Genomic DNA, 12,868 nt, shown 5'->3' on the forward strand with positions numbered 1-12,868 from the left:
GGAGATTCCATGTGACAGGCTGAAAGTTACAGCGGCAACCTGCATGAAACGGCTTCGAAGCCTTTTGAGGGTTTAGCTTTGGGGATCTGCGGACATAGTCGCGTATGCACATGCGGCTCATACTCGCGGCTCGATCTCGTAAAGCATGTGGATCACAAACCTACTTACAGTCTCTTTTGAGACATAATCCGTCACGAAATGATATCTTGAATTCAAAGAAAAGTTTAAACCGCAAGAAGCGGATAGAAAACGGCCGAATCTAGTATTCATCGTAACCAAAACAGAGGAAGAGGCTCTCGGCACATGCCTTTCGTGTATGCTTGGAATGATAATGCTTGAGCCTTGTTGGTCATGCACAAAGGTTGGATATGTTGATACGAATCGTGAAGCATCTAGAGATAATTGTCGCCAGGGCGAATGGAATCAGAACTGGAGACGGGTATGACTACAGAAGAGGTTAACAGTAGTGGTATCAGCATCGTCTACGGAGTTGATTGCAAGCCTCCTTTTTCCTGGTGGTAGGAGTGAGTACGCATATGGTGTAAAGGCCGCTGACTTTTGAGGTTCTGTTTCCCAAATACGGTTGCATATAGACATGGACTCTTGAACAAGGTGGCCCAGGAGAGTAGCAATGACAAAAGCAGATAGCAAGTCAATTAGTGGCTCCAGATCAGGAAGTATCAATGTTAGCTTCCTTGCAACGTGGTCGATATCGAGCTTGCATATAGAAACGACTTTGGCTAGCTGGCCGAGAATATCGGTCGCTTTCGTCAATCCCACGTTGTGATCGTCAGTCCCTGGCAGATGCCGATGCGTGATGCCGGTGGCTGACCGTTTGGTACGCGCTACCCAAAGATCGACCCGTGTAGATCCGAGGATGTTTAACGAAGGCCACGCGAGTGAGTTGCCATGTGCTCGCGTAGAAACAGTTGCCGATGCCTGCGTTGGCCGCATATCGTCACACGTGAGTCTGGTCACACTCAAAGTTTGGTTCCCGAAACTTTCGCGGGTTACAAAGGGTGCGGCCCGAACGTAGCAGTCGAAGCTGACGTGTGGCTAGGTGGAGTGGAGACCTATCTATGACATACTCAATATCAGATTGCCACGAGGTCGTAGACTGTGGTATCTCCAAGGTTTTGCACCTGAATCAGCGGCACTCGAAGATTTCTTGTGGCCGTCAAGATCGTCGGGTCGCTTGAGGTGACGACGACAAATTGTCGGAGGATGCCATCTGCTAACACGTTAGTCAAGCTCAAGGGTACCACTGCGCTGGATCATGGAAACACCTTTGGATGTGCGGTCAGGATGATTGCGTCTACGCCTTCCGACGATTTGCGCCATGGCGCCTAGAATGGAAAAGCAAAAAGTCGCGGGGTCTCGCACTTGCGATCTGGGGATTACGACGTCGGGCCGACAGCAAACTTTCGAAGCCTGAAGCACGTCGCATCCCGTTCGCGAAGTATTGTGATCCTGGGGGATGCTCATGCATGTTGTGCTTGAATCGAGGGAAAGACTTTGAGTCAAAACTCACGCCATCACCAGAATGCCCCACTGACATCGACTCGAATACTGATGATTTCGAGCAGGCGAGAAAGGGGAAGGTGGACGCTCATAGCGGCGGAGTTTCAACCCGTCGCATGGGTCTGTTTCGATTGTGCATCAGGTATACCTTGTAGGGCTGAGGTATCAGCCGGGATGTGTTTTGTATCCGTGTCAGGGAACATCGATGAAATTCAACAACCTAATCCGTAGCGATGTCATTGGAATACACAAGTGGACAGAAGTTCTCATACCAATCTATGACGATGACCTACAGAATGCTTCGAAAGTGGCTTGATAGTGTCGGAGGCATGGCTCCTAGGCCGTTTCAATTTTTCCGGGTGCTCAACACAATGAGAGGGCTGCTTAGCTTGAGAATGGCGAGATTGCAATCGTACCGAGAAGTTGCTCGAGGTGCTCAACAAGCGGCTGAATTTTCAAGGTTACCACGGACCGTGTGCTAGGGCACGCGTTCCACACATCACTACGGCATGATGGTATGGTGGTATGGTGGTATGGAATATTAGTCGAAGATTTGGCTGTTTCTAAGCTGTTTAGCTCCTGAATTCCGCGGTCTTGCCTGTTAGCGACAATTAGGCCAGTGCTCAAATGACATGTGATGAACAGCGGCACGTTTGTACGCCGTTGTGATAATACATGAAAGTATGTGTTGTTAGCTAAATAAAATGATTGTATTCTTGCCTCGCGTATCTCAAAAGCCGCATCAGGCTCCACAAGTCGATCCCCAACGTTGTGAGAGTCAGTGAACATGATCTTCAAAAAGCAAACGAGCCCCATGTGGCTTTTCGAGCCGCGAAGACAGCGGCGGTCGAAGCTCGGCGACGGTTGGGTATACGCGAGGTGGAGCAAACGGCAAGCAGGTGTGCTGCTAGTGGCGTACGCCAAGTCGTTTACCTATGCACAAAATCGCTCGCCTGTGGCGTTCGGAACGAACCACCATCTTCGGTCGGCCTTCCGGGGCCTCGAATGCCTTCATCTATACAAACTCAACAATGCTATAGCAAAATGACAGTCAAAGCACAGTGTTCGAGCGAGTTGCTTATATTTTGATGTTCTGTGCTAACCAGTCAAGTAGATCAGCGCTGATCACGATGGCATCTTGCGAAGAACGTGTCTCCTTTCTGGAGGCCTCATCACCCTCCTGCATATTAGGCGAAGTCCACTTAGCGTTATGAATCCGCTGTTCCTGAAAAGTATGCCCTCCGTCGCTGGTAGCGTCTGCCATGCGAAGCGTCAGCAAAGGCCCACTTCAAGTGGTCTGGGGCAACTTCTCCATTCGCCCTAAGTTTCAGCTGGGTCATTGGTCGCGTTCAGTCATCATGGAATCTAGTGCCAGACTTTCCGTGCACATGCCAGGGATCATCTCTACGGCGAGGATTGCACCTCTGGTACGGAAGATGCATGACCCTCGAATAGCGGCCCCAGAAGAGGCGGTTCAGCCCCACTCCATACCTCAATCTGCAGTTGCCGTCCGCCATACCCAATGGTTAAATGTACCTGCATTCATTACTTTCCGTTATGGAGTCTCATATAGAACAGGCCTCGGGAGACTAAACGACCTGGCCTAGCACTTCTGACAGCTCTTGATATTCTCCGACATTCCAGGGAATTTATAGTAAGGGTCTGTCCCGGATTACCAATTTCTCTTCGTTTCCGCCTCTCACTTCCTGGCCGTTCGATCGTACACGATTTCGTGTATGAGTACGAAGAAGGATGAGGCTCCTGGAATTGTTGCTCCCATTGCTGGCATGGGTGCAGCTAGTAGTTGCTCAGGAATCGGCTATGCTGGCTGTGGCCAAGCAACTTCCCCAATGCGCGGTATGTTCGATCCGAGCGATGCTCATAACATGTACTGATTGCGTTTTCAGCAAGTGTGTCTTGCCACAGCAGTCACCCAATCGCCTGTTCAGCACACAGACCTAGCCTCAATATGTGCAGATGCTAAATTGCAAGGCGAGGTAGAAGCGTGTGTTTTGCAAGCGTGTACACTGAGACAGAGTTTGAGTGAGTGCCTCACTTCCCAATGCTGTATCGAATGTTGCTAATTGCCTTTCTTAGCGACCAAGAATGTCACTTCAACAAGCTGCCACGCCCCCATACGTTATTCTGGCGAGTCCATTCGCGTATCAAACTTGATTCTCTCGATCGTCACCGCTGTCTGCGCGCTCTCCAGGATTATATACAAGGCCGTGTTCTCTATTGGAGAGCTCGGTTACGACGATTACAGCGTCTTAGCCGCACTGATAGCCGGTGTACCATCTGTCGTTATCATCGATAGAGCCATCGTTCCAAACGGTCTTGGAAGAGACGTTTGGACAGTCAGCTTCGAACAAATCACCAACTTCGTCCGGTATCTTTACGCCCTGGAAGTCCTATACTTCATCCAGATTGCGCTTCTGAAGCTCACGCTTCTTTTCTTCTTTCTCCGGATCTTTCCAAAGCCGATGATCAGGCGACTCCTCTGGGCTACTGTTGCATTCAACTGTCTCAACGGCGTTGCATTCACGTTCGCCGCCATCTTTCAATGTCGACCGATATCCTTTTACTGGACGAAATGGGACAAGGAGGGATCAGGCCAATGCATCGATATCAACGGATTAGCGTGGACAAACGCCATCATCAGTATTGTCCTAGATATTTGGATGCTCGCTTTACCCTTGTTCGAGGTTTTTAACCTGCAGCTGTCCTGGCGCAAGAAGCTTAGCGTTGCTGTTATGTTTTGTGTTGGCACATTGTGAGTCACCTTAAGAACTATCACTAGAGGACAATCGCTAACTTGAGGCTCAGTGTAACCGTCATATCGATACTCCGTCTGCGGTCTCTTGTCAACTTTGCCGCTTCCGCGAATCCAACATGGGATCAAGCGGATGTGATCAACTGGTCAAACATCGAAATCAATATCGGAATCATCTGCGCCTGCTTGCCTGCACTACGCGTCATTCTTGTCCACTTGTTCCCCAAGGTCCTTGGTACAACCAAGGCCACCGACCGGCCTTACTACGCATACGGCAGCCAAAGTCATGGAATGAGGAAGGGAGGCAGTGCGCCGGCCAGCGGTCCGGGGAGATCGGCTGTCTCAAACGGCGGACGGGATCCGAACGCCATCACATACACTAAAACTTTCGAGATACGGCATGCAGATAGTGATGAACAGTCACTTGTTCAGATGGAGCTGGATCAATTTGGACCAAAGAAACAAAAGAATCCAAGTAGCAGTACCAGTATTTCGAGTTTATAGATAGAACATCTAAACAAAATCCTAATTGCGCCGACCACATCCAGATACAAAGTTTCGTTCACACGTTGTAACCGCTCTCTCGAAGATGAGGCATCGATACTAGTGTTGTGCAGCCATTAGCACAAGTGCAGATGACTAAGTCTTGTAGAGGTCGCCATTTACATCTAATACCGTACGTATTCAAGTTCTCTTCGACACTAGAGTAACCTACCATATACTCCTCGCCCTTCTTCACATCACGTACGGTCTTGAACACTTCCTGCTCCAGCTATGTGTCCCAATGCCTCTTTACGCTTAATTTTTCTCGTGATTCAAAGTCGATCCGGTCAATAAAGTCATTCCGATTTTGCCGAACGAAGCCTCTCCTTCGAATGCAAACATACTCATAACGTGTATTAGAACATCGATGAAACAGTGGTAGTTGCTTCTTGTAAAAAGGGCTGTGCGCGGGCACTCATATCTCTACAATTTGTTGTGTATTAGATACTGAATGTTTATGACATGAACCATATTTGGCATCGTTACAATCTGGGAAACATCTATCCCTTGCATGCGGCCAGGCGGGTCAACTGCGTGGGCGGCCGCACTAATTTCTTAGCGCAGAGTGAAGCTTCCCAAGGTCGTGAGCCGCACGCCCCAATCGCAACACTCGTGATGTGGATAATGACACCTGTGTACTAACAGTTCTCTGAGAAAGACGTTTCGTATCCAAGTATCTACGCTCGATCGGTAATGACTATCAAAATAATGGTACATAAGGTATCGCCATTCTTGACTTCGGGATCGAGCTTGTCGACAACGTTGCTAGGTGTCGATTGGCTGAGGACGAGAGTGTAAGAGCCGTCCCGCTATGTATGCTGCAGATACTGCAGTAAGATATGTACGAGCTGAGGAATGCAAGGGTATCTGAGCCGACCATGCACATAGCCACAACCTCAGGCGGCTATTGCAGCTCACTCACTTCCATCTTACTCAGCAGTCTCGCTTTCTACATTTGACGAAATTTTCAGCGAAAATTAAGCTTCCTGCACCCTAGTAAGCCGCTACGTCTCATATCTATAGCCATATTTGCAATATATTCACAAGTTTCCCCAAGTTCGTGCGCAGAAGCTGACACGATCCACCCTTCAGCCTTGCGAGAACGTCATCACGTTTAAGTAGTTGCCGGCTACCATACTCTCTCTCCAGGTACTGAAAGCGCTCGCGACTAGAAGCTGAGGTTCATCAATTCGGTGGTACGACTCTTGCTTTGAGAATTGGGAAAATCGAACGATTGATATGCGCCTCTTACATGCCAAGACTCTCGAATTCGAAGTCCTCCACGATAATGAGATACCGCGCTATCTTATACTATCGCACACATGGGGAATTGAGGAGATTTCCTATCAAGAGATGCGCTTTTTGCAACAGCATCACGCCTTGCCCGATAGCCTCAAAAGCGATACCACAGTGATGGCTGCATTGGAAGCGGCAGCCGGGCTGAAGATCTTCGCGATGAATAGCAAGTCTATTCAAGCTCGTGCCGGCTACAGGAAGATACAAAAGGCCGCCAAGCTCGCAAGAGAGAAGGGACTGAAATACATCTGGATAGACACCTGTTGTATCGGCAAAAGTAGCAGCGCGGAGCTACAGGAAGCAATCAACTCAATGTATCGATGGTATCAGCAATCCTGCTTCTGTATGGTTCACTTGGAAGATGCAGATTCCGTGCGAGACCCGGACTCTGTTTTGCACCGCCGTTATGATATTGCAACAATATTACGTACATCCCGATGGATCACTAGAGGCTGGACTTTACAAGAACTCATCGCACCCAAGGCTCTCGCATTCTATGATCAAGATTTCTCACTCATTGGCTCCAAGAGTATGTTCTGTCCAACGATTGCCGAAGTGACAGGGATACCTCTATCTGTTTTGCGTACTGGTGACCTGAATCAAGCTTCAGTCGCACAAAAAATGTCATGGGCAGCCAATCGCAAACGACTCGAGCAGAAGACCGTGCATACAGCCTCATGGGCCTGTTTGGTATTCATATGCCTATGCTGTACGGTGAGGGTGACAATGCATTTAGACAGTTGCAGGAAGAGATCATGAGAAGGACACCTGACGACTCAATCTTCGCATGGAAGGCACCTGATGGGTCGCTATCCAGATATTGTGGATTGTTAGCCATGTCGCCCGATGACTTCGAAGGATCTCAGGGTATCGAGCAGGGCCGTGGTCAATTCGCTACATCAAGTTTGGGCCTCAGAATTGAGGCACGGCTTTGTCCTTTGCTGGACGAAATCTCTGGCGAGATGTGGGACGATTCAATCTTCGCCCTTCCGCTGGGTGCGATAGAGAAAGGAAGAATAATTGCTCTGCTCATTCGACGACTGAGTGCATCGCACTACACAAGAGTTGCAGCCAACACGTTCAGTCATCGGCTCAATGATAACGGCAAGCCCGAGGCAATTTATATCGAACACACTCCAAAGATTCCAAAGATATTCCGAAGCCGTGCGATGCATTGCTTTCAGTTCAAGTTCGACTCTACAGTATACCGTATCCGAAGTGCACAGCCAAAGCAGTTGTGGGATTCAATCCATAGCGACCTTTCAATCGATCCCGAGTTTTGTACAAACAACGGTTCAGATAACAACGGGTATCCAGGTGCACCCGTATTCTACGGCACGGTTCGGCTGTATTACCAAAACCGCAACTCTCCTTTGGCTTGTTCGATCAACTTCGGGCATAATCTTGTGACCGGCCGTGTATGGTTGAAGCTTTTGGGCTCTGCTTCTACACCCGTCGAACCGAATTGGCGAACCGTATGTCAGGAACCCAAAAGCTATGATGAGCTGCTGCGCCCAGAGCCACTTGTTCAGGTTCTGAATATTTCGAACTCCGAGGCAGTCAGAGTGACGGTTCATTATGGCTTGCATCGCGGTATGATATCCTATATTGTCCATATTGTTCAGCAGAAGTACATGTTGCCCCCTGTTTTGAGAACATAGTGTTACAGTATCAGTTGTTGAAATGGATAGTGATTGTCAGGCAGTCGCTGCAACGCGTACGATTGCAAAAGATGCACGAATCTGAGCTTTAGAGTTGCACCCTTACGTCATAAAAAGCTTTTACGTAGTTGGTGATACCGTTGACTCGTTTTTTTCGATGGCACATTTCCTATCGTTTTCATATCCCCGGTTATTTGTCGACCCTGGCCTGCAATATGGATATCGACTTCTCCCAGCCTATCTGCCGTAAGCGACTGCCATTGGACCGAACACAGTAGTCGACGAACGTGACAGACACAGGCCGCGCAACCCTCTCTGCATACAATATAGTTTCTCATTTGGAGACCGTGGCTTCAGCCGCGGACAGGGTCACTTCCCGCTATCAGGTACCACATATGCCGAGCCAATGCATTGTCCACGCAATGCATCCTATCATCTAGAAGTTCGTATCCACCCCAAAGCCTTAACAGTGAACTATCTTCTTCTCCATAGCCATCACTAGAGACAGTATCCTGTCATGTCTATACTTCTCCCGCTCTACGTGTATCCAAGTGCGGGTGCATGGGATCCGCTATACGCAGCGTATGCACACCTCCCCCTACGACTTCATTGCACACTAACTGGAACTCAGAGCAAAAGCGTATAGAGATGTAGACTTCACCGTCATCATCAACCCTTGCTCTGGCCCCTGTATGGGGTCACTCCCTGACCAAGTGTACCTTGATGAGGTCCCTAAACTACGAGCCTATCCAAACATCAGAACACTGGGATACGTCGCAACCGATTATGCAGAAAAGCCTATCGAAAGTGTTTTGGCAGAAATCGACACGTACGCGCGCTGGCCCAAAGTCGCAAATATCACCAAGATGCGCGTTGATGGAATCTTCTTGGACGAGACACCAAGCATGTTCGACGAGGACGATTACGCATATTTGAAGACAGCGAACCAAGCAATCAAGAACAACACAGCGTTCAGCGAGCGCTTCATAGCTCATAATCCAGGCCTGGTGCCCACTTCTATACTCACTTCGCCCACAGTACTACAAGAATCCTACCTCAACCTCACCGATCTCACTGTCGTATTCGAAGAGACATTCGACAAGTGGCTTGACAGAGATGTTATGGTTCCGCTACAAGCACACAAGATTCGGCGTTCGAGACTGGCAGTCATACTGCATTCGTTGCCGAATCTGACTGGAGAAGTGCTGGACTTCGTGATCCAGCAGGTGCAGAACACGGCGGATTGGATCTTCTTGACGGACAGTGCGGATGACTATTATCATACCTTTAGCGCAATGTTTGAGAGTTTGGTGAAAGCGGTTGACGAAAGTAGTTAAATGGGAAGGCGAGGCTCAGACATTTATAATCCCCGCTGTGGCCCAGCAGTCATGAAAGTGCACTTGTGCAGCTTGGTATCCAAGACCAGTGGCTACTTGACCGTGCGCATAGCGCACTTGTGAAGCTGACAGCCTCCTCATCTATGTCTTTCAGATACATGATGGCGTTCTACTAGATCGCACCAGCTTCCTGGTAGCCGATGCTATGGCTGAGCAAGGAAAAGGTCCGCCATGACTAGAGTGTATCGCCGATATCAGTTGGTAATTAAAGGTGTCTGCTATGTTTTGCATTGGCCCTAGAAGATCGCAACCACAGCAAACACGTCCAGAATGTATCTGAGGACGAAGTCTGGAAGCATAGCATTCCTCTGTCTTTGGTACGGTACGGCTGTGAGTGGAGAAGAGCGGACAAAGCGATGTGATACTGGAACCAATGTTTGGACGCCGAATTGACATTTGCGGATCCGTACGAAGAGGATACGGCTCCGCGAGCAGTGTCATGGTGCCAACAGTTGGAGTCTCACACTCAAACCCGGTCTGCTCCGTTTCCCTGGGGTGTTTGATCCGTAGCAATATTTGCCCTTCCGCAATAATGCTCCTATGCAACGTCGACGATGAGGGGGTTGTCATAGCTAGATTGCTGGAAGCTCAACAGCACCATGATCTGGTTGCTGGCGGTTCCGCTCATGTAATAGCTTGCAATGCGGGCGAAGACGGTCATGGCTGGGTTGTCGCCTGCCTATTGTGATGGTTGTAAGTGTAAAGTCGGGCGAATCGGAGTGGAGGGGTTTCCGCGTTGGCAGCTGCGTCGCCTATCTTCGGCTTGTTTCACGCCTTGCGCCCTTCCCTCCAACATGCTGCCGCAATGCCGCCACCGCGTTTATATCCGCTCGCTCGCCTCTCCAGTACGTGGTCCTGTCCACAGACTGTGCGATTGACCTTACCTTTGTCCAGTAAACACGCTCAAAGCGGGTAATCGACCCTTGACCGCCTCCCTTGCCCCGCGCCAGCCACCCACTTCACGAGCATACTCGGCCATGTCAGAACTCTCCCACTACGTTGCCAAGAGCAGCAAGAGCTTGACAAATGGCACAAGCCACGACGGCAACGCCTGGGGCGCCGACAAGAACCCGGCGGCCTTTGACTTCCGCTCTGACGTGCACACTACGCCGACCAGGGCCATGCTCAAGGCAATCCAGGAGTGCACCCTGCTCGACGATGTCACCATGGAGGATCCCACCACACTATCACTCGAGCGCTTCGTGGCCGACCTCAGCGGCAAGGAGGACGCGCTCCTGATGCTGTCTGGTACCATGGGCAACCAGGTCGCGCTGCGAGCACACCTCACCACGCCTCCACACGCCATCATCTGCGACCGACGTGGCCACATCATCAACTACGAGGCAGGAGGTGTAGCAACCTTGAGCCAGGCCATGGTCCAACCACTCGATGCGAAGAACGGCACATACCTCACGCTCGAAGACATCCAGAAATACGCCGTCATCTCTGACGATGTCCACGCCTGTCCCACGCGTGTCATCGAGCTCGAAAACACGCTCAATGGCGCCATAATGCCCCTGTCCGAAGTGAAGCGGATATCGGCTTGGGCGCGCCAACACGGCATCATAATGCACTTGGACGGTGCACGTCTGTGGGAAGCTGTAGCTGCAGGCGCTGGTACCTTGAAGGAGTACTGCGCTGAGTTCGATAGCATAAGCCTGTGCATCAGCAAGGGCCTTGGAGCGCCCATTGGTAGCATCATCGTCGGTACAAAGGATTTCATCAAGCGTAGCCGCTGGATCCGCAAGTCTATCGGTGGAGGTCTGCGACAAGCTGGTGTCGTTGCAGCTCCAATGCGCGTTGCCATTGAAGAGACGTTCCTTGGCGGCAAGCTCACCAAGTCTCACGAAAATGCGAAGAAGATTGCAAGCATGTGGACCGATCTTGGTGGCAAGCTGCAATATCCCGTAGACACCAACATGGTTTGGTTAGATCTCGAGGCGCATCATGTTGACATCAACAACTTTATCGAGCTAGCGGAGAAGTACGGCGTAAGGGTGCGTGGTGGTAGGTTTGTTGTGCATTACCAGATTGGCGAAGAGGCAATTGAAGCGTTGCGAAAGATCTTTACCGAAGTCATGACTGGTAAGGAATCGGCAGGGAAGAAAGCCGAAGCCCCGCATGACCCCGAAGACCTCAAAATGAAGGGCAAGGGCGTGGAGTAGATATTTCAGCCACAGCATGATATTAGTCGGTCTAATAGACAGACAAATCAGATCAGTTCGCTCAGCCACGCAGCCACATCGATCCTCAGTACCTGCATGTCTAGCGTCTGTTTTATTCCGAACTGGCCGGGACATCGGGATGCATCAGAGCTCCCAAGACTTTAAGACTTTGCTATTACGTTAAAATTTCGATTTTAGGCCTTAACCTCTCTCCACAACACACCGACGTCAAGGCAAAGTCGTCATCGAACCCTCAAGCACGACAACGCCAAGATGGAGGCTGAAGTATACTACATGAAGCTGCTCTGGACAGCGCCTTGGTGCTTGTCACTTGGACTTGCATTTGATTCCTCGGACTTGACCTGATTATGCACAAGCCCGCACGCTCGGTCACTTCTGCGCAAAAGTTTCTACGGCAGACGTCACTCTTTCCCAAAAGACCGGTTGGACCCTGTTCACATAAAGCTGCCACTTGCAGGCCAACTACTTCACGTTGCTTCCTTTCCTCTATACCACGTCAATTTCACACTTCTACAGCAAAGATGGTACCACCGATCGCACAAAACCGAACACTGTTGTCCAACCATCCGGACAAAGTCCGCATGCTTGTTCTCGAGACAGATGAGACACATCCTGACACTCAAAAAGAGACTGGCTCCTTTGGAGTCGTTCTAGGTGAACTTCTCAAAAAAGCTGGAGATGAGCACAAACCTAGTCTCGGTATCGAGACCGCAATGCAATACGTGGTCGAGCCAGAAGGTGGTGCGATACCGAAGCTAGAGGAGATTGGTGACGACGTACACGCCATCCTCATAACAGGGAGTTGCTGGGACGCACACGGTGACGACCCTTGGATTCTCAAGCTCATTGAATTCATCAAAGGTGTGTATCTGCATGTGTGGTTGGAAGGTACTCAGCAATGGCTAATGGCTAATGGCATGACAGACGTCTGGACACATCGCCCCGACATCCGTTTCACAGGGATATGTTTCGGACACCAAATTCTTTGCAGAACTCTTGGTGCTACCGTCAAACCACAGAAGGACGGTGAATGGGAGTTGTCCCATCAGCCCATCCAGCTCTCCGACATTGGCCGCCATCTTTTCAACCTTCCCGAAACAGAGACCAAGATCCACCTTCACCAGATGCATCTTGATCACGTCGTTAATCCTCCTTCCACCGAGACCACCGATTTGATACCACAGGACACCAAGGTTCACGTTTGGGGTACCAGCGACCACACTGGCGTTCAGGGTGTATATATCCACAAGAGATTGTTCACCACGCAAGGTCACATGGAGTTTGATGAGGCTCTTGTTAAGAGGCAACTTGAGATGAGGGTTGAGAGTGGGAGCGTGAGCAAGCAGGATGCAGACGAGGCTGCCGAGAGAGCGGATTGGATGCATGATGGTCTTCTTGTCGCAAAAGCAGTGTTGAGGTTCTTCCATGGCGACGATGACATCTACACATAGGGACCATACCCAATGGAGGCTCCACAGGGCTTCCGCTACG

General features: G+C 50.2%; 8 protein-coding genes across 8 annotated transcripts; 5 read left to right on the top strand and 3 right to left on the bottom strand.

The window, feature by feature from the left end:
- Positions 1 to 343: 343 nt before the first annotated feature.
- Positions 344 to 1,254, bottom strand: CC77DRAFT_484033 (hypothetical protein). Its single transcript, XM_018531860.1, has one exon. It carries the CDS (start codon positions 952 to 954, stop codon positions 424 to 426), a length of 531 nt encoding a protein of 176 aa, XP_018380339.1. The 5' UTR covers positions 955 to 1,254; the 3' UTR covers positions 344 to 423.
- Positions 1,255 to 1,790: 536 nt separating this feature from the next.
- Positions 1,791 to 2,448, bottom strand: CC77DRAFT_484031 (hypothetical protein). The gene has a single exon (XM_018531859.1). It carries the CDS (start codon positions 2,335 to 2,337, stop codon positions 1,906 to 1,908), a length of 432 nt encoding a protein of 143 aa, XP_018380340.1. The 5' UTR covers positions 2,338 to 2,448; the 3' UTR covers positions 1,791 to 1,905.
- A 581-nt stretch (positions 2,449 to 3,029) lies between these two features.
- CC77DRAFT_484077 (hypothetical protein) lies at positions 3,030 to 4,827 on the top strand. Its single transcript, XM_018531861.1, has 4 exons — positions 3,030 to 3,378; positions 3,429 to 3,564; positions 3,619 to 4,294; positions 4,348 to 4,827. The coding sequence occupies exons 1-4, from the start codon at positions 3,274 to 3,276 to the stop codon at positions 4,796 to 4,798; spliced, it is 1,368 nt and encodes a 455-aa protein (XP_018380341.1). The 5' UTR covers positions 3,030 to 3,273; the 3' UTR covers positions 4,799 to 4,827.
- A 1,249-nt stretch (positions 4,828 to 6,076) lies between these two features.
- On the top strand, positions 6,077 to 7,138 carry CC77DRAFT_1035204 (HET-domain-containing protein; the record flags this gene model as incomplete). The annotated part of the gene is made up of 4 exons (XM_018526923.1): positions 6,077 to 6,247; positions 6,335 to 6,756; positions 6,807 to 6,938; positions 7,096 to 7,138. The coding sequence occupies 4 exons, from the start codon at positions 6,077 to 6,079 to the stop codon at positions 7,136 to 7,138; spliced, it is 768 nt and encodes a 255-aa protein (XP_018380342.1).
- Positions 7,139 to 8,311: 1,173 nt separating this feature from the next.
- CC77DRAFT_1000050 (hypothetical protein) lies at positions 8,312 to 9,131 on the top strand (the record flags this gene model as incomplete). Its single annotated transcript, XM_018523113.1, has 2 exons — positions 8,312 to 8,376; positions 8,426 to 9,131. 2 exons carry the CDS (start codon positions 8,312 to 8,314, stop codon positions 9,129 to 9,131), a joined length of 771 nt encoding a protein of 256 aa, XP_018380343.1.
- On the bottom strand, positions 9,036 to 9,860 carry CC77DRAFT_484150 (hypothetical protein). The gene has a single exon (XM_018531862.1). The coding sequence runs from the start codon at positions 9,759 to 9,761 to the stop codon at positions 9,282 to 9,284; it is 480 nt and encodes a 159-aa protein (XP_018380344.1). The 5' UTR covers positions 9,762 to 9,860; the 3' UTR covers positions 9,036 to 9,281.
- A 136-nt stretch (positions 9,861 to 9,996) lies between these two features.
- Positions 9,997 to 11,632, top strand: CC77DRAFT_1080602 (hypothetical protein; the record flags this gene model as incomplete). Its single annotated transcript, XM_018529325.1, has 2 exons — positions 9,997 to 10,084; positions 10,158 to 11,632. 2 exons carry the CDS (start codon positions 9,997 to 9,999, stop codon positions 11,354 to 11,356), a joined length of 1,287 nt encoding a protein of 428 aa, XP_018380345.1. The 3' UTR covers positions 11,357 to 11,632.
- Positions 11,633 to 11,898: 266 nt separating this feature from the next.
- CC77DRAFT_947452 (class I glutamine amidotransferase-like protein) lies at positions 11,899 to 12,828 on the top strand (the record flags this gene model as incomplete). The annotated part of the gene is made up of 2 exons (XM_018535141.1): positions 11,899 to 12,238; positions 12,302 to 12,828. 2 exons carry the CDS (start codon positions 11,899 to 11,901, stop codon positions 12,826 to 12,828), a joined length of 867 nt encoding a protein of 288 aa, XP_018380346.1.
- Positions 12,829 to 12,868: the final 40 nt, after the last annotated feature.

This window comes from Alternaria alternata (assembly GCF_001642055.1).
Source record: "Alternaria alternata strain SRC1lrK2f unplaced genomic scaffold CC77scaffold_28, whole genome shotgun sequence".
Taxonomy (NCBI): Eukaryota; Fungi; Ascomycota; class Dothideomycetes; order Pleosporales; family Pleosporaceae; genus Alternaria; species Alternaria alternata.

What these genes read in the sequence shown, in the direction of transcription:
- CC77DRAFT_484033 (XM_018531860.1), bottom strand. Translation starts at nt 954, where the DNA reads ATGCGGCCAACGCAGGCATCGGCAACTGTTTCTACGCGAGCACATGGC.
- CC77DRAFT_484150 (XM_018531862.1), bottom strand. Translation starts at nt 9,761, where the DNA reads ATGACAACCCCCTCATCGTCGACGTTGCATAGGAGCATTATTGCGGAA.
- CC77DRAFT_484077 (XM_018531861.1), top strand. Translation starts at nt 3,274, where the DNA reads ATGAGGCTCCTGGAATTGTTGCTCCCATTGCTGGCATGGGTGCAGCTA. An exon ending in TACACTGAGACAGAGTTTGA is followed by an intron (nt 3,565 to 3,618) that starts GTGAGTGCCTCA and finishes TGCCTTTCTTAG; the next exon opens with CGACCAAGAATGTCACTTCA. An exon ending in ATGTTTTGTGTTGGCACATT is followed by an intron (nt 4,295 to 4,347) that starts GTGAGTCACCTT and finishes CTTGAGGCTCAG; the next exon opens with TGTAACCGTCATATCGATAC.
- CC77DRAFT_484031 (XM_018531859.1), bottom strand. Translation starts at nt 2,337, where the DNA reads ATGGGGCTCGTTTGCTTTTTGAAGATCATGTTCACTGACTCTCACAAC.